This window comes from Pogona vitticeps, chromosome 5, assembly GCF_051106095.1.
Source record: "Pogona vitticeps strain Pit_001003342236 chromosome 5, PviZW2.1, whole genome shotgun sequence".
NCBI classification, from domain to species: Eukaryota; Metazoa; Chordata; class Lepidosauria; order Squamata; family Agamidae; genus Pogona; species Pogona vitticeps.
In genome coordinates, this window is record NC_135787.1 from 39355545 (window position 1) to 39380538 (window position 24994).

The window sequence follows — 24994 nt, forward strand, 5'->3', positions numbered from 1 at the left end:
AAGCAGGATTTAAACTCAGCCTCTTGAGTTCTAGTCTACACTCTATCCACTACAGCACACTGGCTGAAATTTTGTTTAATGCAAAAGGTTTAAATTTTAGAAGCGAATTGATGTAAATTAAGAAATCTCCTTAGACATTATCCTTAGCATGGTGAGTCATGTGACAGCCTCCCTATAACAGATTGTCAATCTTGTGGAACTTGTGATGGCTGGGTTCCTTGGCATAAACTCCATGGGCTTAACTTCTGGATTTAAACATATGGGTGCTTTATTTACAGTTGCACTACAGCTTTGCAGAATCCCTGCAGCTGTGGAAGAAGCGGGCTGACTGCAGTTCTTGGGCAGTCAGCATGATCCTCAGTTATCTTCACTGACTTCAGGTCCATCAACATAAGACTTTGCTTGGTTCAAAGAGGGTTTGTCTTGGCCTTGATGTGGATGCCGGCTGCCCAGCTTTTCTATTCTCCTGGTCCTTGCCTGTCCAGGTAAGGAGGCTCTGCTATTAGTCAGGACGGTCCTTCTGCTAGAGGATTGTCACACAGCCATTTGAGTGACAGCAGCCCCTCCTGGGCATCAACCCAGGTTCCTTCTTTTGTTGACCAGCAGCCTCCCAAAGCTGTCTCTTTCCTCCTTTTTATTTGGCTCCTGCTGACTGCAGGTGTTCCTGATTAGACTGCTGCACCTTCTCCAGCTGCTTTCTATCTCTAGTTCCCCATGCCTTAAGCCCATGGTCCCCAACCTTGGGCCTCCAGATGTTTTTGGACTACAACTCCCAGAAGCATTCACCACCACCTCTGCTGGCTAAGACTTCTGGGAGTTGAAGTCCAAGAACATCTGGAGGCCCAAGGTTGGGGACCACTGCCTTAAGCCTTTCCCCTGACTGAGGTCACTCAGCCATCTTAAAGGGGCATGATGGCTCACCGTGAGCATGTCGGCTACCTGGCATGTTCACCCTGTCAAAGTAAGGCAGTACACAATAATTAAAAATACATTTATAAAATAACAATAGATTAAGACATTATCATTAAAGTAGAATTAAACCAAAGAACGTTAAAATAAATTTAAAATACCATATTTTTCCATTTATAAGATGCCACCCCCAAGTTTCTAACCCCAAAGTTAAGAAAACTTAGCTTTGAGTATTCAGACTCTGGGCTCAGAATGCTCAGACATTAGGAGTCCCTGTTGCATCTGAGCCTACAGGCTCCACCTCCAATGAGGTGTGCTCCAACTGGTTTGTTCAGCATCAGTTGACGTCAGTTCCATAAGGCTTGTGATTGGAGGAAGCTAAGTCTCCTGACTTTAGGAAGCTAAGCCTTTTGATTGAAGGAAGCCTGCTTACAGAGGCAAGGTACAGGCCATTTTGTTCTCTCTGTGTTCTCAGCTTACTTTCATGTATAAGATGGCCCTCAATTTTTAGTGTAATGATTTTAGGAAAAAGTAGCATCATAAACACAGAAAAAACACAGCATTTTTAAAAATGCTGATAAAAATTTGCTACATCCCTTTCTAAGTAATACAACCCTGCAAGGGCATTTAGATGTGAAAAGCCAACTAAAATGGAATGTTTTCACCTTGGCAGAAGGACTGTAAGAATGGGGCCAACCCAGCCCTAGGAAGCAGAGGATACCATGAGCTGAGGCTAGTCACCTAAAATGGGTCCCCAACCCCTGGTCCACAGCCAGGTGCCAGTTCGTGGGCTTTGCAGGATCAGGCCGCAGAGACAGACCTCCCACCCACCCACCCCCGCATGCATGCATGGTGAGCGTGGTGGTTTGTGCACATGTGCGGGTAAGCAGGCGCATTCGTGGATGGGCATGGAGTGTTTGCTGATGGGTGTGGCATGCTCGTGGGTGAGTGGGGTGCGCATGCTAGTATGGGCTGCTTGGAAACACTTGGGCCTGATTAGGACAATCTAATAAAGCCGGACTGTTCACATAGAAATAGCTCCTGCCAATATTGTGAAGTAGTTTAATAGGCAAGCCACTTCAGGATATTGGAAAATTAATCATTCCCTTCGCTTGGCAGAGGGCAGAGAAATGAAAGAGAAATCCCTCCCACTGTATATAGATCATGCTGACACCGTGCATCAGTTATGTATTTAAAAAACCCCTTTCTTTGCCTTCTCTAAAGGACTGGTGAAAACCACCATCATGATTTTGACTGTGGGTGGTTTTTGAAGCAGCTCTTTCAGGTGAGGCAAAGAAAAGATTCCTTTCTAAGAAAAGTTTTACAATTAATGTTGCACATCAGCAGTCTATATACAATAATATATACAATTTATATACAATTGGAAACAATATTTCCCCCCACTTCACCTGCCCTCTGCCGAGCAGGGGAAGTGATTAAATTGCCAATATCCTGAAGTGTCTTGCTTATTAAACCACTACACAATATTGGCAAAGAGGAAGGCTTGCTTTGGATCAGTTCTACTTGTCACATGCACTGGAATGGATCCAATCCAGAGAGATCCTACCTGCACCAGAAAACTGGAAGCCCATTTACAGGGGTCAGAAAGGTATGGGTAGAAATGTTCTGGGGGTGGGCGGGCTGGTGTGCTCTAGTAAAGACACCATCTGATTGCCCATTCTTGCAGCACCTCATAAAGCCTGTGTAGTCAGCCTCTCAATTTCAGAATGGGAGCTGCAAACTCAAATCAAGAACATAGGTTTCAAATTCCACCACTGGTGGTGTCGATTAGAATATCTTCCCTCGTTTTATTATACAAAGACCTAATGTAGCTTGTTCTGTGTGTTGTATCATGCTAAAACATAAGTGCTCTATACAAGTTACTGTCTACCTCCTTACTTTTTTTTTCCAAAAAAGATCAATAGGTTTTTATAGTATTTGAATTTTGAATTTTTTTTATGTTCCTCTTTGGTACAAGCTTGCAAAAACACTTTTTGGTCAATACTTGGTCTTCGTTGAAGTAAAGGAAATAAACAGGATAAACTGATCTCAAGATCCTTATGCATAAATAAATCAGATTCTTTTCCTGGACTTTAAATAGATAAACTATGTGGAGTAAATTGCAATCAGACAGATTCATTCGCTAGTATTCCCTTGTAATGCAAAATGTATGAGTTCCTTGAAATTTTGTTTGCTTTCATCCATGCAGAAAAATCCACCAAACTGACAAAAAAACTGCTTGAAATGCATTTATATTTTAAGAATCTTGCTTCCAATATGCAGTACTGCACAAATAACAACATAATTAAAATGCAGAAATCAGGAAGACACCAGCTGACGTCTGTTGAGAAGTTTATGCAATACAATCTAGTTCTGCTCACTATCAGCTGATATGTGTCTTGATTCTTCATTGTTTTGCTTAACCTGCAATAGTTTTCAAAAAGGTTAATCTCTATCTTATTTGAAATCTCAGAAAGAAAGTTTAAGAAGAAAAAAATTACTATAAGAGAGTGGTCAGTGAAGTGCAGCACTAAAGTTGTTTCTTTGGCCCTGGAATCAACTGCCTCCGCCCCAATTAAAAATGGATTTTGTATAGCTAAAGAAGCAGTGACTTGCTTTTCAAATACACTGCAACTTCCCCATAATGGTCAATACCCCCATCACAAAATATTTGTGGATTTTTAGACACTTCTGGCTTTGTCTGAATTTTTTTTTTTTTTTTTTTTTGGCCTTTTGAAGGGACTATGTGTCCCCCAGAGGATCTACTGGAGTTCTCTACCCCCATTTCTGAGAGTGTAGGTGCAACCATACAGCGGAAAAATGTGGAAAGATCTGCTGTGAAGTTGCACCTGGGAAGTCAGGTTTTCCTGCATTAATTAGCTTCAGCCAACCACAAAGAAGTCAGCAGAGAGAGAGGTGGAAATAGCCTTGTTTGCAGCTTAGGAGTTTGAAACTTCTTCTCATACCTGGTGCCTGGGTCTGCTTGTTTTCCCCTTCCCCTCTCTTCTGTTCCCTTCCCTCCAAAGAGTCGGCATAAGTTGGAAGTGACTTGACAACATAGTTATTATTAGTAGTATTATTTCTGCTTTACTCTTGTTCTTTTGAATAATGTCTGAAATTGCAGTGAAATTGACTCACTCTCACAAAACAGCATACAATCCCCATTGACTTGAACTGGACCCCACCCCTGCAAAATCCACATGAGCACTGTCACCTTACAGATAAATGTATAAACTTTAAAAACTAGGGAAAATGGACAAATATTGTATTTGAAAGAGTGGAACCCTCACTGAGATGTCATAAGCGAGCACAAAAATGCAGTACTCAATGAGAGGAATATGTTGCTTGCTTGTTACAGTACTAAGCTTGCTTTCAGCAACTGAATATACAGTATTTGAATTTTCGCTGTAGATGCAGAGCAGTATATACCAACCTCTACTTAAGGAATTTTGCAACAATTTTGAAATTATATATGCCTTTCTGTAACCACCAAACCCACTCTAATATAGAACATTCTTTTTGCTTCCTAAAGGAAAATGGGGTGAATCTAAAGGTGTTTGTCAAAAATGTAAGGTGTCATAAGGTGTTTCAGCATACAGTAAGTCTGAACATGCAAAAATATTCTTAGACATCTTAAATCTGGAGACAGAATGTATTTCAGAGACTATGTTTTTAGGTAGGTTTAAAAGAACTGTCCATTCCTTCACAGAAAAGCTTTATGTTTGTTTTTTGTTAGCATTGACTCAATTGGTACCAACTGTGAAATTGTGAAGAACGAGAGAGCAAGCATCTCAGTTAAAAAAAACTGCAGGAGGGAGAGCAAACTCAGGCTTGCAGTTAGTTAATCACACAACTGCCTATATTTGCTGAATGTAAAATCAAATCTGGTTCTCCGAACTATCGAACAACTTGAACTCTCAATCAACTTGCAGACTGTCAAATTACAATCAATAGAACTGGAAAAATAAAAGTATCTGTACCAGCTGCCAGACTGGCCTATTTTGACTTCTGAGTTGGTCCTGTCTTATACATGGACCTGTGTGTGCGTGTGCAGGGGGTGCATAACAATTATACAGAGGTTAAGTCATATTGCTGGCTGGAAGCTGGAAATTTTTAATTTCTTTAATTGCTTTTGTGATGAGCTAACATATCACACCTGTGAACTGCAGGGTAACACTACAGTTCAATTACCCCTCTCTGTTATGTTACCACTCTCAGAATTTTTGAACTGGATAGCAACGATCACTGCCCGCATGCCCAGCAGTGGTCTCCAGGGTCTCAGGTGCTGGCCTTTGACATCACCTGATACCTTTGTAAACTTCCAACACCGGGGATCAAACGTATTTCTTTTTGCAAAGCATGTGCTCTGCCCCAAACCGCCACCTTTCCACAAGCTGCATGATAGAAGGCTTACGTACTGGGAGGTATTGTAAGAAAACAAGATGGTCAAACTGGTTGCCATTCACGCCTCCACATAAAAATGATTTTGATCTGGCAGTGCTCTTGAGATTTGTGAGCCTCAGACAGGACTGCATCATATTGCCTTTCCTTGACATTTGAATTGAATAATACTCTCTAGTTCAGGAAGAGGCCATCACTTGCAGAGGTCTTTCATCCTTCTGAGGTCAGTAAATTGAGTATACAGCTCATTGGCTGTCAGTGTGCAGCTTGCTTAATTAAATTGTAAGCCACCCAGAAAGTACTTTAAGCACGATGGGGCAATATATAAGCAGCACACTTTGCTATAGTCAGAACACAAACCTGGCATGGAAGAGATCCCAGTTTAATCCCGAGGTCTTCACTATATCTAGGAAGGAGTCACCTCTGAGTCCCTGAAAAGCCACTACCAATTTATGCAGACAATACTGGTGTAGCTGACCAATGATATATGGTACAATGCAGTTTCTTATTGATTTCTGAATTTGTTTGAACAACCTAGCTCTCTATTTGCTTATAAAATAATAGAACCAAACTGGTAAGTTGTCAGTACTATACCAAGGGTAACAATGAGAGGACAAGAGTCCTAAAGATTGAACAGATAACCATCTTTTATTTTTTTTTCTTAAAATTGGTATGGTATTAGTTTCTTTCTACATTTTTTTCCAGAGCTCTGTACAGTTCTCAAAAAGAAATAAGCAATGTCCAAGGTACAAAGTAAAAAACAGTAAACTAGAAAAATCTGAATAAAATGGAGCAAATTGCTGGCAAAGATACAGTACAAATTAGTAATTAGACATCTGAAGTGCAATACCACTGCAGTGAGGATGAGTTAAAGAATGAAATAAAAATACTCTATTTTAAACAAACATTATATATATATTTATATTTATATATATTTATATAATTATATTTATTTTATGTATATATTTTACAGATTAGACCCAGTGATGTCTGCAAGACTGTAAAAACATATTTACAGAATTATTTTTTATACATTTCATACACATCAGCACCACAGTAAAAAAAAACCCAACATAATAAATTTAATTTTTTTAAAGTATCGCTTGGTCCCAGTTTAAAATATTTGGAGGGAAGCTTTACAAATATAATGGATTCTGAGACCTCATCACAGGCCTGTATATTTCTGACAAAGAGGGACATTACATTTTATTACTTATTAGATCTTGTGCAGTTCAAAGCCCCAGTGTCTTAATACCGCAGTTCTGTGCACAGTTACTTTAAAGCAATTCCCCCTGCACACAGCAAGACCACCTTCAGGGTAAACAAACATAGGGTTGCACTGAAAGTCTTTCTCTTGCTACCCTTTCCAGGACAGAGTGATTCAATCTGAGACAGCTGATGAAAGCAAGTCCACTTGGCTCCTGTCTAATGCTTTTACATGACGAAGGAAACATTTATTCTTCTCTAATTTCCAGCTGATCCCTACGATGTACAAAGCCCTATTCTTTGTTCCCCAGTACTACAAGGTATAATGATACCCAATCATGCTCAGAATATTCACAGCCTTAAACCTCATTTGGATCCTCAGCACACAGCTCTCCTTCCGTTGGTGCTAAGATGAAGGTTGACTCTGGCCCACAACATACCATTAATTGCTTCACTCCGTGCCAGCACCACTGCTGTGCGAGTGCACTGGTCAATCCATATTTCAGCAAAAGCAGGATGTCACAATAAAGAAATTATATTTTTCTTCTTCCTGTATCTCTCATAAGAGTCAACAAAATATTTCTTGTTGATTTTAGTGGAGCATATGTTTGACTGCTATGTTAAAATGTTAAAACCTTGTGCCACAGTGTAAATAAAATATCTGAGGGCCTAACAATATATTACACATAAAACGTGATTCTCTCCGCACATCTATGTTCAAGGAAGGCTGCTTCCTTGGTAATGTTTAGATGGATATGAAAGCAATTAAACCTCTTTCTGCCTGCTTCTTCTTCCCTTTCTTTAGAAGCACTGCTTCAAGTTACTTTTCTCTCAATAACACTGTGCTAGGAAGAGGTGTAGGAAAGCAGCTGGGAAGGTACTGCAAAGGAGAGAACTGACAGGGAAAGACTAAAGAACCGTATAATTCTGCTACTTCTCCATTCAGAGATGTTCTCTCTGTAAGTTATTTTGCCTAAAGGAAAAAAGGTACCACAGCTGTTTAGTGACATGTTTGCATGTAACATAAAATCTGGCCCAAAAGCACTATGGCAGTAGGCCCAATCGATACCAAGCCTGTACTCAAGACACAGCCAAACTGTCTAACACTGAGTTCCCACCAACATCAGTGACTTCACACTTAAAACCTGTAAAGGCCTAATCAAAACACTACGAGTCAATCCTAGCCACACAAAATAGTGGTGTATACAGTTCTTTTGAAAATGACCTTTGGAATGCGCAAAGGTTTTATGTACAACTACTGTCAGATGTTACTTCAACAGAAGGGCTGTCCTTCCTTACTTTATTTCTCATTGACTAGTGGAGGCATCATAACAAAGCTGGTATTAGCATGTACAAAGTAGAAACAGTGAAAAAAATGTGGTTTTGGAGAATGTTAGGCATAAGCTTACTTCCAGATTGCCAAGAGATACAGTACAGTATGTTGACACTCATGCCCAAGTAACTGATGTACAATTAGTTATTGGCTTCTCCAGTTGTGCCCTTTGCACCATTTCCTCCTTGAGTTGCGAGACATCCCAGTTGAACAGCGATGGCTTAGAACATCAAGTCCCCCTCATGTACAATGCAGCCCCACATAAGTAAAACCTATTCATCTTGCATTTCCAGGAAAAGAACAAGCGACATGGCAACACTTACAAGTTCTTAGAGGTGTCTTTCCCCTTCTCAATTTGTTTTGTTTTGCATTCCATACTGCACAAGCTTTAGCCAGTTCTAGCGCTGTGTATATTTCCTTGTCTATAATCACAAAGCACTTGGTCATAGAGGAAAACAACAGCAGAGGGATGGCAAACCATCCAGTTGAGGGTTTTTGGTGCACCTAGAGATTTAATACCACGCTAAATGAACCCATTGGGCATGTCTAGTCACCACAATCAAGCAGTTTTGGCTTGACTCCCCGTAGAACTGGATACAGAAGCACACAGAGAGACTTGGTATTTCATGAAACCCAAAGTCTTAGCACCTGGTCTGACCTGTGCTTGTGTGTGTGTGTGTATGTGGCTTGCTCACTCTTATTTAACAATTCCTGTGCATTGACCCAGCAACCTCCTCTTCTGTGTCCTGAAAGCTTCCAATGGAATTGAATGAGGAACTTCACTGCCAAGGGACTTTGCCATACAGGCAGTGCTTTACCACATGAAGCCCACTTAGCCCTTCCTGTGGGCCCTCAAATGGAAAGTAGCAGTTGTGGGGAAGGGGCCTCTCTCTTTTTCCCCTCATTCCCACCTGCAGGAAAATCTGCTTTGGTGTGGTGCCTGCTGCGGAGATGCTGAAAAGGCCTTCTTCTTGACACTTTGTATCTCATTGATGTCTTCCACTATCGGCCACAGATCCGCTTGCTTTGCACAGTGTAAAAACGACATAAGGAAATAAGGATGGCCAACATCCTGCTTTCCTTTTTTCCCCTTTTGACCCCACAAAGGTTTGGAATTGTCCACACCTCCATGTGCTATGGATTTCCAAACAACTCATCGAGTTCTTGCATCCACTCATCTCCTGGCCCACCTTTAATGATGGAATCTACAAGGTCTGTGCTTTCTGATATATTTGGAAAGGAACCTCCAGCTCCTTCAGTGCTATAACTGTATGATAGGTCCTGGGTGGGGTTCCTCTCATAAATCTGACCTTGATTGCTCTGGCTGAAGTTGCCCCCTGGTATCTGTTGTACAGGGGATTGGTTAAAACCAGTCAGAGTGGGCACTGCCTGACTCATTGGAGGCATAACCATGGTTCTGGCTTGATTGTTGGTTCCCTGCTGTCCAGGGAGTGGTTGCAACATTTGTCTTCCTATTGCTGGGTTCAGGGTCCGTACTGTTCCGCTTGCATCCATGACGGATGGGCTAATGCCTTGTGGAAAATGTTGCTTGGGCAGCCTTGGCTGACCCGATGGCATAGGGTAAGCAGCACCATTACTGAAAGGTCCCATTTCACTGCTAGTCCTTCCAGATATACCTTGTAACCCCCGTGCTTGCCAGTTCTGCGCTCCTTGTGGTATAGATCCCATCATGTTTTGAAGTCTGGGAGTTTGTGGTCTGGGATGAACCTGGCCCACAGGTCCTTTCATCTGCTGGTGTTGTTGAGATATGGCAGAGTTCACCAACATGTTTGGACCAAAATTGCTAACCATGCCAACCCCTTGTGTGGAGGTAGGCTGCCTCGGCCCCTGATTTGGATTATGGGTCAGACTCATGCTACTTTGGTTTGGGTGCTGCAACATTTGGCTCATTCCTGGGGTCATATTGTACATTCCTGGCTGGCTAGTTGCTGGGTTACTGTAGGGAGCCATCCCCATTTCTGACTGGCCGGCTGCAGCAGACATTGCCCCAGTGCTTGGGGACGACCCCATGGTGATCATGCTGGTGTTCTGGGACATCATTCGGGACGTCCTCATGCTCTGAAGAGCTGCCTGACTTCTTGCTGCTGCTAAGTCCTGTGGAGAACCTGAAGCGGAAGAAGGAGACTATATTATTAAATGGATTGATTTCACCCTAATGCAGAAATGTACAGAATGTTTTCTGCTTAGTTTACTGATTTTTATTTCAGTGTTATTACTTTCAGCTGCCCAGAGTACCATTTTGTGGGATCTAATTTTAATAAATAAATATATTGGGCAAAAGAATGAATTATATTTGCATGATACCATCTATTCATCAAATGTTCTGGTCATTTCAGCTGTAATCCAACATCTTAATTTCTCTTGCACATATACTCTTTCCAGCTCTGACATACAAGCTATATACAAACCACATCCATTTTGAAGATGCAAATATCAGTCCTGTCCTAAATAAGCATCACTGCTGTTCAGTTTGTAAGATAGAATATTTGCTCTGTAGATAACATGAGAACTATGACAAGTAGATTAATCTCCTATAAGAACCAAATATGGCTTAAAAGCACAATACAGTAGGAACCTCATATCCACAAAATCAAGATCTGCGGTTTCACTTATCCACAGTTTGTCGCAGCCCTATATGCAACATAAAGGATTCCCCTTTGTAGCCTTTGTTCCAACCTCTTATATGTTGCATATAAGGTTCCCTCCTATCCTTGGTTTCAGGCATCCTTGGTAGATCATGGAACTGATCCCCCAAAGGTATGGGGGGGTCCCTACTGTACTTTATTCTATTTTTTTTAAAAAAACTATTACTAACAATTTTTGAATATGCAAAGCAACACAGAAGTTCATTTGATTTTCTACAGCATATTACACCCAGCATAAACCAACCCAACACGTTTGGCCATATTGTGGAATCTGAAGTTTTCAAAGCAGTATACAATTACACAATGACTCATCATTGCTCAGTTAATGTGGTGCAAGATACGTTAACTTGATATCTTTCTCTCTATCTTCTATCACTCTATGACTCCCCTAGGTTTAGTATCATTCCAGAAAATATCCCTAAGCGATATTCAAATTATAGGGAAATATGGATTCTAGCCTAAATGGGGATTCCAAGCCCAGTTCCAAGCAAGGCTTGCTAAATTCCCAAACATACATATCAGGGAACAAATCTCTTCTGACTATACATGCACAGAATTTGTTTGTTTGCTTGCTTGGGTTTCTTTTTTATAGACCACCTTTTTTCTGATAAGGGGACTCAATTACAGCATTAGTTCATGTAAATGCATTTATTCCAGGATGCTGATCTAACAAATTACGAATCTTGACAGATTAAGGTGGCATCTCTTCTTATCCTTACTCTGGGCCAGTGGGATGAATGCCAGGGAGATGCTTGACTGCATATACCATAGCTTAATGAAACAGAAACTTGCACTGCATTGCTCTTAGGGATTTAATCCTGTATTTTCACAAGGTGCTGAAGTGTCTATACAACGGCACACATATCAGAATAATGGCTGTTTCCTAAGCATTGTTTGGCTGCGTTATCATTTTGCTGATGGAGCGCTTGCTTGTTTGCCTGAAGAGGGAAACCAATGAACCTAAGGGTGAACCTAACATTTCACTAGCTGAAACAAAAACATCTGGAACAATGGAGAACAGAGATGAGTGCAGCTGAAATTCAGCAGCCACAGCTGTGTCCTGAGGGGCCTTTGCTATGCTCCTGTAAAGCCACTTCTTGAACAACATCAGACCCTAGAAAGCTTCCTCATAAAGAGTCAAAGAATTGCTCCCTGTTCAGATTGGTATTTTTTACTTTGATAGGGAGTTACTCTTCAGGGTTTTAGACTGTGACTTTTCTCAATCCTGCCAGCACATGTCAGAGAGTATATATACGATCTGCTGCATTCAGAGTTTTCTAATCACAGAGGTGTACTAACAATCTGGTCAAACTCCATCTTCTGCATAATGTTAGCATACATACAGTGACATTGCTCACTTGCCTGTATGTTGTAGACTTTCAAAAGTTAACCCAGGCTTATCACTCAAAAATAACCATAAGCAGTGGTTCTCAATCTTGGGTCCCCAGATGTTCTTGGACTGCAACTCCCAGAGGCCTTCACCTCTAGCTGTGCTGGCCACTGCTGGCCAGGATTTCTGGAAGTTGTAGTCCAAGAACACCTGGGGGGCCCTGCTTTAAAGGGTTTGACTCAAGCCATTAAATATACTAGACAAGGGGTTAAAGAATTAAACAAATTATATTCTCTTTGTATCCTCGAAGGCTTTAACAGCTGGGATCCGATGGTTGTTGTAGGTTTTTCGGGCTGTCTGGCCATGTTCTTGAGGTTCAAGAGCACAGCCAGACAGCCCGAAAAACCTACAACAACTATATTGTCTATTGCAAAGTAACAACTTATAGGGAAACAGATTTCAACATCAGTTTTTCTTCAGTGACAGCCCAACTGTCCAAAACACAACCTCCACCTTCCATTACATTCCAACTTCTCTTTCCATTTAGGCTCTCCCCAGGCCCCTCTGCCTTCAGGCTCTCCTAGACAGACTGGCTACCTGCACCGCCACCCCAAGCCAATCACCTTGTTTTCCCTGTTACCCCATGTGGCCTCGCCAAAGTTCTGTCACATATTCTAACGTACGCACTTGAGTGGAAATCAGAAGAAGCTATCTAAAAACTGTTAAGCTAAGCAGCGGGTTCCACAAACAGGCTTTATAATGGCAAATATGGAGATTGTTCATACGAATCTCACTGCATTGTGTACTTTGTTAAAAATATATATTTTAAAAAAGAATCAGTAATGCTTGCCTCTTTGCCAAGCAGTACACCTTCGTCTAAATAAGCACAACTTCACCTGATTTCTCCCATTTGCACACAGACACTGAAAATCAACAGCTGGTGTACCAACTTAGTTGAACAGTGACCTGTTAGTAAACACGTAGCTAGGTCTTATTTGGTGTGAAGATCACAGCATAAAATGCTCTAAAATTGCTAGTACATTTACTGGGCAATAAATTCCACTGTTGTCAATTATTCTGATTTCTAGTACACGTGTGTAGAATTGCGGCCCATGACAATATCCAGTATCTGATTATCAGCTGCCACTTGAGATTGCTGTGTTAACAAAACAAAACCAACAAAATAAAAATAGTATTGTATTTTTAAATACAATCTCCATGTTTGCCATTATAAAGCCTGTTTGTGGAACCCTCTGCTTAGCTTGCATTTTTAAATTCAGTACTGTACTGTATTGTTTGTGGCTGCAACCAGATTTAACCTGAATGTCAAAGAAGGAGGTGATGCAGCCCCATAATTTTGCAAGCATTAGTTGAAAAAAAAAACTACTTAAACACTTAGAACTAAAAAAGAAAGAAAGAAAAACAATGATCTGCCTGTTAACCATCTGAAAAACTTTTTAAACATTTCCATTATCTTTCAACACTAAAGCCATGAAAATAGAAATGTCAGATGCAGAGTGGCTAATCAATTTTTTTATAGCTTAGGAGGCATAAGTGAATGGATTTTCTATAGTGTTGTTCCTGATTATGTCTATGGGGGGGGGGGAAATGTGGGGTTTTGCCTGAACATTTAAAACAGAGATGGTGTATTAACAAATCAATACTGGTAGCACATTTTACTCCACCTTGGACCAATGAAGCCAGAAAACCTTATGTTTGTTAAATTCTACATCCTGTCAGATAACCAAATGAGGTGTCTTCCTGATGAGGAGGGATGTGCAGGGAGAAATGGATGGGAGGAATTATTGATTTCTGTAGAACAAATATGCTCCCATGTTTATCACCTTTTATTTAAAAATAATTACAGGAATTTTGATTATGCCAAGAGTTCATTGTGGCTTTGGTTCAATATAATGCTGAATACATAATGCAGAAGAAAGCTGAGCTTTCATTTCTCTTCTTTAGCTTGCCAACAACATGAAAATACAATTAAAATATATAGTATTTTTCACAGCGTAGTATGATTGATTTAAAAAGTAGAGGGAACCTATGTTTCTTTCATTCCTTAGCATATAAACCAGATGTTCCAACATGATATTATTATGCAGATTATGCATCTTTGCTTTAACCACTAGAAAGTCTCCCCAATCCACTTTTACAAAATACGAATTGAGCCTTCTCTCTTGAGGTATTAAGAAGAAACAGAGTTACACCAACTTAGGATGTGACTACACAGCAGGAAAAATGCAAATAGAGCCACTGTGAAGTCACAACCATAATTCACTTGAGTCAACTACACAGGCGTCAGGAAAGAGAAAGGAAAAAATTGGTTATCTGCCTTGTTTGCAGCTTGTTAAGGTAGCTCTGCAGTGTCCCTGTGGATTTGCGGAAGCAGGGCTACATCGGAAGTTTGCTAATAAGATGCCAAAAGCTACTATAATAAGCTGTCAAAGCTGCAAAGAGTTACCTCAACAAGCAATCTCCTCCCCACTCTCTGCTGACTCCTCACACTCCCCCCTGCCTTTGCTCTCCAGCTGACCTAGCATGTCAGTGCTTGCTCTAAGCCCTTTAAAAAAGTGATTTGGAGATGAGTGCTTGATTGATGGGAACTTTGCTTCCTTTCTCCCCATCTTGAACTAGGAAGCTTGGAAAGCCAGGTTTTGTTTGCTCATTCAGTATTGGTCCAAGCAACTGCATGGTCTGAACTGATGCAAATGCGTTCAATTGAAAAAATGACTTTCATGCCATATAATAAACAGTAAAGAATCTGAATCAGACCGCCTTGGTCCTGGACCACTTATTCCATTATCTTTCAGTGCAGCTGTTCCTTTACAAGAGAGAGAAAAGGAAAGAACAAAATTGTATTCCCTTGATTCACAAGCAGTGGTGTATGGTACTTTGGAGGCATATCAGGAATGTGTGGGGAGTGTGTTTATTTTATTTTTTAAAAGATCCCATATTACAGTATTTCATTTGGATAATGGAAAATTATAGCTATTATTTTTTAATTGAGCTAACCATCATTACCATATGATGTGTATATTATTTCTTCTCTTCTGAATTATGCTGTAATGTAGCATTTGTTGTGTGCGCTTAATGACATTGTGTAGGCCACTTTTAAGGATCCCCGCACCAAATCTCCACTCCCACACCAGGGTAACAAAAACTAATATCTAAAAAGATAATAATAAAATGCTGCTGTTACTCTGAGGGTGGAGAATGCCCACTCACCTCTTCCCCTGTCTTTGTCAATCCAAGTTACAACAACTTTTCACATTTCAAACACATACAGTGGTGCCTTGACTTACCAACTTAATCCATTCCAGAATGGTGTTCATAGGTTGAACTGCTCGTAAGTTGAAGCACCATTTCCCATTGAAATGCATGGGAATGGGATTAATCTGTTTCAGCATTTCAAAAAAATACCAAATAAATAAATAAAGCACACAGAAAGCTCTATCGGAAGGCACTGGGGCTTAAAAAAAAACAACCAAAAATAAACAAAGCAAGCCCCAAGGCTGCAAACAAACAAAGAAACAAAACAAAAATAAACATCAAGCAATCCCCATGCTGGGACTGACAAAAAAAAATCACCAAAAACAAACAACAACACAGCACAGAAACATAACCCCCCTCAGCTGAAACCCACCCTGCAAAACCCACCCAGAAGTTTCTAAAAAGCAAAAAGCAGTGCCTTACCAGGCAGACCGAAGCCTCCTCCGATGGCACTCACTCCCTGGCGGCCGCCGGCCAGTGGTGTAGGCGGCCCTACTCGTGAGTAGACCCACTCCAGGGATGGGCAGGGAGCACACCAGCTTCCCGCACCCAGTGGTGAACCGGAGCCACCCCGCCTCTCCTTCCTCCTCCTGCACCACTGCCGCACGCTCCGGCCACAGAGCCCCTCCAACCGCAATGCCTTCGGTGGCCCTTACTCATGAGTAGACCCACACCTTTGGTGGCCCTTACACACAAGTAGAATTGTGCCATTGATGGGCCTTACTCATTAGTAGACCTGCACCAGGGGTGGGCAGAGAGCGCACCAGCTTCCCGCACCCAGCGGTGCTGCAGAGGCCCCCCGCCTCTTCTTCCTCCTCCTGTGCCACAAGAGTAAAAAAGTTCCCTAACCCCCTGCTCTAATCATTGGGGCGAAAGAGCTACAAAGAAGCAGCCTCTTTGCCACCAACAGTTTGAATTTCCCCCTTTTCCTCCTGCCTTTTTCTGTTCTTATGTTGAAGACTCGCAAGTCGAAGAAAATTTTTGCGAGTGGAGCTGTTCATAAGTCGAAATGTTTGTAGGTAGGGGCGTTTGTAAGTCGGGGCACCACTGTATATCGGGGAATAAAGTATGAAGTTTGAAGGGGGCATGAAATGTTCATTTTATCAAAAGAGGCATGGGGGTAAAAAAGGAATAAAACCAGTGCTTTATCCTGTGCAACAAGGATATTAGAACATGTTCTCAGCAACAAGAGCTCCTCATTAAGTGGAAATTACAAGAGTAAATTTAAAATATTAAAATCCATCCATTTGTAATAGTGCACGATAATTCTTAAATGTTCTCCTTTTTACTATTTGATCTTACCACCAACTATTATTGAAAAGAAAATATCCATAAAATTGAGTATGATCCAACTGCAACGTATGCTATGCAAGTGCCACTGAAAGTCCTTGGAGACTTCCAGCTGAATGCATGGAGATTGGGGAGGTAGGAAGCAGGGCCACTAAGCATCATCACATCTCTTCTCTGCATGTTTAAAAAAAGAACTAAGAGGCAGGAGCTGCAGGCAAGAGTAGCACCCCTTCCCTTTCATCTCTGTGGCTGTTTAAATGGCACCCTGATTTCCTGATTTACCCAGGAATATGGGAGATTCACCTTTCCGCTGAAGTCTGAAACAATTCCTTCTCAGGTTGGCTGAGATTGTCCATCCCTTCCATTATCACCAGGCAATTTATGCACCTCGGGGATGGCAAATTAGATGGCTCTGCAGATCCCGACAGGCTCCAGGGGCTAATTTTCTGCTCCTGGGACCACCAAAATCAGAGATCTCAGCAAACCCACTAAAAATACAAGCCCTCCTTCCAGTTTTGTTTCTTTTTTGCTTGTTGGTGATTAAACAGAACCTGCAGCCTAAAGAAGAACCGAGACTCCTGACAGATTCTAGAAGGGGCAATCCACATTTCCCCCAGAAGGGAGCGAGCCAGAGGTGCACCGGGAGTACAAAAACAGCCACGAGGACTGAATGCAGCCCCAGGGATGCACTTTGCCCACCCTTGATGGAGATCAGCGGCATCACAAGATAGCACCTTAGGCCCATAAATAGGCCCAGCTAGACAGACAGCTACTGACCCTTAAAAAGGATTGTGCTCTCACCTTGGAACTGATTGACCTGTTGCACCGGATAAGGATTCCGCTGCTGTGGCTGGAGATGCTGCCGAGGTAAATGTGACTGCTGTTGTTGTTGCTGCTGATGCAAATGCTGCCAAGAGAAGAACAAAAGGAAAAGAGTCGGGAGAGAAGAGCCTGGCAATTGTTCTGACATCAAATGGCAAAGCAAACACTGACATTGTTCCTTCTCTGGCAAGGTGTTCTTGAACGACAAGTGCCATTTGGAGTGTTTGGCAAGTGAGCGGTAAGTGGGCTTGTAGGTGATCAAGGACTCTTCTCGCTTGTCGTACAGGCTGCTTTTGATTCCAAGCATTTCACGTCATTGCACATCAGCTCTCTCCCTCTTGGCTTCCCGAGAACAGTTACTACTTCTGCCAGGTCCAAGTAAAGGAAAGGGGCAAAATAGATGATGGAGGAATGGTTTTGTAACAAATCTCATTAGCCAAACTCCTGGAATTAGTCACATTGGCGTGAGAAGATAATTAAGCCCAGCGCTACAGATTGGTCAATTATTTAGTTCATTAGTTAAGTCTTAATGCAGCTGCGAGGCCACACTTATTTTGCTCATGTGGTTCTGTGGCTGCTGCTGTATGCACTGTTCCAAAAATGAAATAACATGCTATGGGAGAAGCATAAAAATGCAAACATAAGAGCAGCTCTCCCCAACCTTGGTGGGGATGATGGGAGTTATGCTCCAATCCATTTAAAAGAAATGGGGGGGGAATGTGTTACAAGTGGAACAGGGGGAGGAGGTTTACTTATGTGACTGTGCACATTTTGTTTTATTGAATTTCTGGACCTCTTTCAGAAAGAAGCCATGCTGCTTATATACTGCCCCATAGTGCTTAAAGCACACTCTGGGTGGTTTACAAGTTAATTATGCAGGCTTCACAAATGAAGTTAAAGCCAGTTTCATAACATAAGGAATTAGCCTGGTTCCCTTGCCATGCCTCAAACAAAATATTCCCAATCTTAGAGGTCCAGGAGATACATAAATATCCTAATCAAAGGCTAACACTTTATACTGCCTGGCTATTCCTTTCTTCAACAATCTCTATACTCTCCTGAAATGGATTTCCCATTTTTGGAGAGAAATTGCAAGGAGGGGGTGGAGTAGGAGGGGTACAGACCTAATAAATCGATAAGAAGTTGGTGCAAACAATGTATGAAACATCATCCACATGTTTTTGGCAATTCATACAATATGGACACTCTCCCAGAATAGCAAACTGTTGTGCTGGAATTAAATTCCACTATTTTTAATTTTAACCCATTCACATCAGTGGAATTTAAGTTAGTCATGGCTGAAAATACACTGATTTCAGTGTGTCTGCTCAGTGTGATGACTGGGTCCAGCCAGTTGTTCCATATACTGTACTGTATTAATTAATACACAGATCACAAAAACAAAATTCACGTATTCAGACACAACATATACCGGTATTTTTCCATAGTGGCTTCTTGCTTTTCCTGCTTTAGCTTTCATTCTTAATACTAACTTAGAGTAGATCAAAACACTAGGTGATTTGGGAAACACCTGCTCATCCCCAAAACACACCTTTTAATGTAAATTATCATAGCTTGTTTTCATCAATAACCCGAATTTTTTCTTAACTACAGTAATTTTAGGATAAACTCATAAGACAGCAGTCTTCCTGCTGCTGTTGCCCTAGTTCCCCTGTGGTTGAACAATGACATGAACATAGCTGGCCCAACACGTTTTGCTACCTCAGAGATCCAGTAGCACCTGGTGCCATTGTGGTTGCTGCAACAAAAGAATTAGCAGGCAGTTATGAGTGGAGCCAGATGTGAACCAGGACAGTACATAGAACAGGTTGTGAAAGTGAATATTCATGAACAGAGATTCACTCTTTTATTCACTCACTCACATTCTTTCTCTTTTTCTTTCTCTAACCCCCTGCCTGCCCACCCACCCCCTCACAAAGACCATGAGTCTGGGAATGCATTAGGAGGGGAACCCAGGTGAGGCTCTGACTGTGACAAATAGGTAGGCAGGGTGAGCTGGCTGGGCAGAGCCAACACTTGAGGCAAACAGTGCGCCATTTGTACAGATGGACCAGCCATTATTGCCTGAGGCAGAATGGCACATACAAAGCCCGTCCCTGCCCGATGAAGGTATCCAGTACGCGAGGCTTGCCAAATGGTTTAAACCCCTAAGATTGAAAATCCCATTGGCAACTCTTCTCAGAAAAAAAAGTACAGTAACCATAAATTAAATAGCAATCTATGCCCTTTCACGACTGTCCACACCAGCTCCATGAGACAGCCACCTCACTCCACCTTACGGAAAGGCTGGCACTTCACCAAGCTTGCCAGGATTGGAAGGTAAGTACAAAGGGTATAGAAACGATGCTGGTATGATTCTTTCTTTCTCTTAACTCCCAAGTGGCCCAATCCTAATTTTTTGTAGCTCTGTGTGAAAAAGTCACAGAAAGAATAACAGTCATGTAGACCTTGTTATATAAGCAAGCAACTGATATTCCATGTTGAATGAAACAAGAGCACTTACTATAGAAACACTGTCATATTGTCTTATAGGCAAGCATAAGAAAAAGGGAGAGGATTGTAGATGTGTTTCAAGCATGCATTCTGTTTTCTCCTTTGGGATGCCCTTAAGTACCAAAGCAATTGGCTGCTATCCCAATTACACTAGTAATTAGTTTTATCATTTCTATTGCCCTTTAAAGTGGTTTGCAGTCCTTATCTTGTTCATCCCTACAGTGGGCTTGTGATGAAGACAGAGGGAGCATGGAGAGCAAAGTAAGAGATAAATGACTTTTCCAAACCAGGCAAACAATCAATAGCCTACTGAGTGAGTTTTGAAGACAGATGTTCTAGACCACCAGCATTCCTTAGAAACTGTCAGGGTCTTGGCAGACCACTTAATAAACTTTATTTTGTTCTATAAATCAAAGCATGCATAAAATGCACATCTTAATAACATCCCTCCTCCATCAACATCAGCATAATCATCAAAAACAATGTCAGGCCCCCAGCCTAACTGTTGAGAAAGGTCCCTTTAACAGATAAATTGGGCAAAAAAAAAAATAGTGGACTGAAGTAGTGTAACATTATGAAATTTATGGGTTTCAAGCTACAGCCTTATCTGCCTGTCCAGTAACCAAAATGGCTTCCATCTCTGTGGTTAGAAAAAAAGTAAGTTCAGAACTAAGAGTAGATATTCTCAACCGCTATCCAGCCTTTCTGAAGATCACCAGAATTGAGCTTCTGGATCACAGTGTGAGAACAGATCCAAGACTGAAATGGGATTGTGAGAATTATAGTTTGGAAAAAAATGGGTTGGTCATTATTATTATAGGATATCCAAGATTTTTTTGCCTCCCCTGTTCATTTTTCCCTGTCAATGTTGGGAAGTCATTGAAGACACTGAACAAAAGGATACAATACCTGTTCTGCCAGGATTTGCTGCTGCTGCCGTTGCTCCCGTAACAGAAACTGCTGCTTCTGCTGCTCCATCATATGGAGCTGTGCCCTTTGCTCAATCAGCATCTGTTTCATAATGGCTGCTTGAGGCTGGTTGTTCAAGAAACTGGCACTCCCAGGGCTTGTCCCCACATTACTGGATCCAGGTGGCACAGAGGACTGCATGGGGCCTGTAGACCGAGACAATCCCACAGCATGCTGGTCCTAGACAATGAAACAGACAAAGTTGCATATAAATCATTTTTTCCCTTTCCATCATATACGAGGTAACAAAAAAAAAGAGGGAACCAAACAATAAATTTAAAAAAAAAACATATAAAAAGCCAGAACCTGAAGAGTCAGATATACCATGGTTACATTGGAATAAAAAAACTCTCACCTGGCAACCAAATGGAGGGGAGCTTCCACGGAAGAAACAGCTCACAGAATTAATGGGGAGAAGTTGGTCTCAACCCCAAATTTCTATGGAAACTCCCAGATGCAGTTCATGACCTGCCTATGATCTGGTGACAAGGAGTTCCAAAGTTCTTGCTGTAAAAATAGGAGAAATCCCTCTTCTACATACACCAGCTGAATTTCTGGTGGTAGGAGGACATGGAAGAAAGCCTTTCCCTAAATGTGAAGAGATGCACAGCATTATGTGAACATAGAAGAACGTAAGAAGAGCCCTGCTGGATCAGGCCAAGGGCTCATCTAGTCCAGCTTCTTGTATCTCACAGTGGCCCCACCAGTGGCCTCTGGGAGCACATGAGACAACTAGATACCTGTCTTCTGATACCCCTCCCTTGCATCTGGCATTTTGAGGTACCTTCCTTTTAACCCTGGAGATTATACATCCCCATCATGGCTTGTAACCTGTGATGGACTTTTCCTCCAGAAATCTGGCCAATCCCCTTTTAAGGGCATCTAGGCCAGATGCCATCATCACATCCTATGGCAAGGAGTTCCACAGACTAACAACATGCTGGGAAAAGAAAGATCTACACAATTTGAGTGGATGTCCCCTGTTTCTGGTATTGTGTGAGAGGGAAAAGAGCTTCCCTCTATCCACTTTATCCATCCCTTGCATAACTGTATACAGTACATCTCAATCATGTCCCTCTTCAGGCACCTTTTCTCTTGGCTAAAGAGCCCCAAACACTATAGCCTTTCCTCATAAAGGAGGTACCCCAGCCCAGTCAGAATTTTAGTTGCTCTCTTCTGTACCTTTTCCAGTCCATTATGTCTTTTTTGAGGTGCGGTGACCAGAACTGTACACAATACTCCAGGTGTGGCCTTGCCAGCACTTTGTACAATGGCATTATAATGTTGGCTGTTTTATTTTCAATCCTCTTTTTAGTGATACCTAGCATGGAATTGGCCTACTTCACTGCCGATGCACACTTAGCTGACACTTTCATTGAGAAGGCACTAGCACACCAACATCTCTTTCCTGATCTGTCACGGATAGCTCAGAACCCATCATGTGATAAATAAAATTTTTGGTGTTTTTTTTTTGCCACAATGTGCATTACTTTACATTTTCCTATACTGAAACACACTTGCCATCTTGCCACCTATTCTCCTTGTTTGGAGAGATCCTTCTGGAGTTCTTCACAATCCCTTCTGGTCTTTACCAGAAGGACCTCATACCTGAACTGTTTAAGATTTTGATTAAAATTTTATTTGCTGTTTTAAAAAATAATTTCTTTCAAAAATGTATTTTATTATACTTTTCTTGGGGAGTAGAGACATGGAAAGGCAGCTAATAATTATTAATCATCATTATCAGCACCACCACCATCACCACAGCATGTGGAGTTTGGCAGAATGAAGAGGGTGCTGTCAAGGGCTGAGCACCTGGCTAGATGTTATATTCACTACAGGGATTAGTGTCTGCATGGTGAGTTTCTCAACAACCTTCTGTATTATTTAAAACAATCTTCTTCATGCATGGGGAGGTCATCATGCTGTGTGCTTCCTTGCTTGTGAACCGCCCCAGTGGTGTCTACTTGTGGGAGGAAGACATTTATGGCATGATAGCCCAGCTCACAAGGGAAGTTGCTCACAGCCAGGGTTTGGGAAACCAGATAAGCATTTGCCAATGGCTTTGTTGAGATGACTGCATGTGAAGTGTAATAGTATATTTAGCCTTTTATAGTAGCAGAGAAAGGGTGGGAGAGAGAAGCACAGTGTGCATTTAGAGGAGGAGGAGGAGGCTCAAGATGATCACAGAGCTGTGGGGGGTAGAGAAGCATAGGCACCTGGAAGTCCACGGAAGACTTTATTTGATCACTAAGGCTGGAGTGCCCAGGATGACTAACCTACTTGCTTATATTCTTTCTGACACTATAGTTAATGGGGTGGGATGAGGAATGACACTGTACAGATGAACCCTTAGAACAAAATTGGTAGGTTATTCTCTTGAATTTGAGAGAGGGAAAGGGAACAATATATAAAGAGAGGTAGTGGATAGAGTGATGGACAGGAATCTTAAGAACATGGTTCAAATCCCCACTCAGACAAGGAAACTCACTGGGGGAGTGAAACTGGTAAATCCACTCCTATTTCACTTACTAGGAGGGCCCTATTAGGATAGCTTTGAGTTGGTTCCGACTTGATGGCATACAACACACATGCAATGCCCAGGGACTGAGCTCCCAGCCCAGCCCAGTTATTTATTGCAACAGAAGGTGATTCACATCCCCCTTCTGTTCAGTACATGTTATTTCTGTGATCACAGGTGATGTCAATGAGTCCATTTTATTCTAGTCACAGTCAATGAGGTGGCTAGAATATCATAGTTCTGCTGCATAAAAACAACCCATGTGGCATCTTCATCATTTCAGGAAAAAGAGAAGGGTTAAGAGATGGTACTCGAATCCCTTCATGTCAGCCGGCTGCCTCTTAACACACTTTATTCCTTTTGTGTTCATATAATCAGGATAATTAAAGAAAATCAACCAAAAGTAGATTGTTTTTTTTTAATTTCAAAGAGATGTAAGGAGTGCAAAACTTAATCCACATAAGTGAATTAATGATGAGAATAAGCACATGAAATTTACTGTGAATTAAAGAGGATGTTCTTGTGAACAGGGATATCATCCCACCTACTTCCCAAGGTCTTTCATGCATACTTCCCAGTGACGCAAAGGTTTGGTCAGGGGACTTGAGAGAGGAGGAAAGAAATCTTGCCAGCCCTGGGCTTGGACCAATGGCAATCGTTATGCAGGAGAGGCGGTGTGCCAGGAATCCTCCCAGGAGGTGAACACTTAATTATGAACAGCCTGGAGCAAGGAGGGAGGAGCACCTAGTGAGAGGGATGTACCTTTTAGAGAAACACGGTCTGCGATCTCCCTCCCCCTCCCCAGGTTCCGGCATAAACTGGAGAGGCAACCTTTGCAGCTAATAAGGCCCCAAGCACCAGCAAAATCTCCTTTAAGCTCTGAGCAGAGGCCGTACAAGCTGCACAGGATGTCGGGGGGGGGGTGGTTTCTAGCCTCTCTTTATAAATCCACCCACGTCTTAATACTCCAGAAGGCAGCCTCTCTGGTTTAAGCAGCAGGTGTGTGACGAACACCAGGGTGTTGTTTCCCCTGCACGACAGCAGGTGGCGTCACGAGCCCAGGCCTTCCTACCTCTGTCAGCTTGGGCTGGTGGTGACTGATTGCTGCCCTGGGTGCCCTCCCTCCTCCCTCCTCTCCGCCCTCCCCCATGCTTGCAGATGGCTTAATCATGACTACTGTTCCCTCCCCCTCCTCCCCCACCTCCTCCTTCTCCTCCTCCCTCCTCTCCCCCCCCTCCCCCAGTACTTCTGGGATAATGCCGCTAACGTCGAGCTAGGCAGTCAAGTGTTACAGCACAGAGCAGGTAGCCTGGCAACTGAGAGTATAATACCGAACAGATGGTGTTCGTACAGCATGATGGACATCACACACGACAGCCTGAGACAATCCAGGAATTCCCGGGTGGTTTGAGGCCCCTCTTTTTACTCTCTCTCTCTCACACACACACACACAGACAGGCACACAAACACACACACAGCCAAACGAGCTTGCTGGCTGCTTGGGGGATATTTTCCACCCTCTCCCTCCCTTTCAATCTGACACGGAGCCACTAAACTGATTTCTTGTTTCTTCTGTTTAGCTAACTGCACTAAAAGGGGGCAGCAGTCGGGTGGCGTGTGAGGTGACAGGAGGAGGAGGGTTAAGCTCAGGCGGTTGTGAATTAATAAAATGCTATACTAGACATGAGAACAGAGCCTCTTGACAAAAAAAAAACCTTCTCAGCTGCCAATATGTGGCCTTCCTCAGGGGAGAATCT

The 24994-nt window shown here is 42.2% G+C and overlaps 1 protein-coding gene and 1 long non-coding RNA gene across 3 annotated transcripts in view; one reads left to right on the forward strand and one right to left on the reverse strand.

The window, feature by feature from the left end:
• Positions 1 to 6098, forward strand: part of LOC110073651 (uncharacterized) — a 43175-nt gene extending 37077 nt beyond the window's left edge. For both annotated transcript variants that reach the window (XR_013545856.1, XR_013545855.1), the window contains exon 6: positions 4646 to 6098. This is a non-coding gene — a long non-coding RNA (uncharacterized LOC110073651). The remainder of the gene's footprint in view (positions 1 to 4645) is intronic.
• Positions 5940 to 24994, reverse strand: part of MAML3 (mastermind like transcriptional coactivator 3) — a 344514-nt gene continuing 325459 nt past the window's right edge. Inside the window, exons 3-5 of the mRNA XM_020783074.3 lie at positions 20657 to 20896; positions 17213 to 17318; positions 5940 to 9975 (exon numbers count right to left, since the gene is read on the reverse strand). Of these exons, the coding sequence (XP_020638733.3) occupies positions 8984 to 9975; positions 17213 to 17318; positions 20657 to 20896 (1338 nt within the window). The 3' untranslated portion in view covers positions 5940 to 8983. The remainder of the gene's footprint in view (positions 9976 to 17212; positions 17319 to 20656; positions 20897 to 24994) is intronic.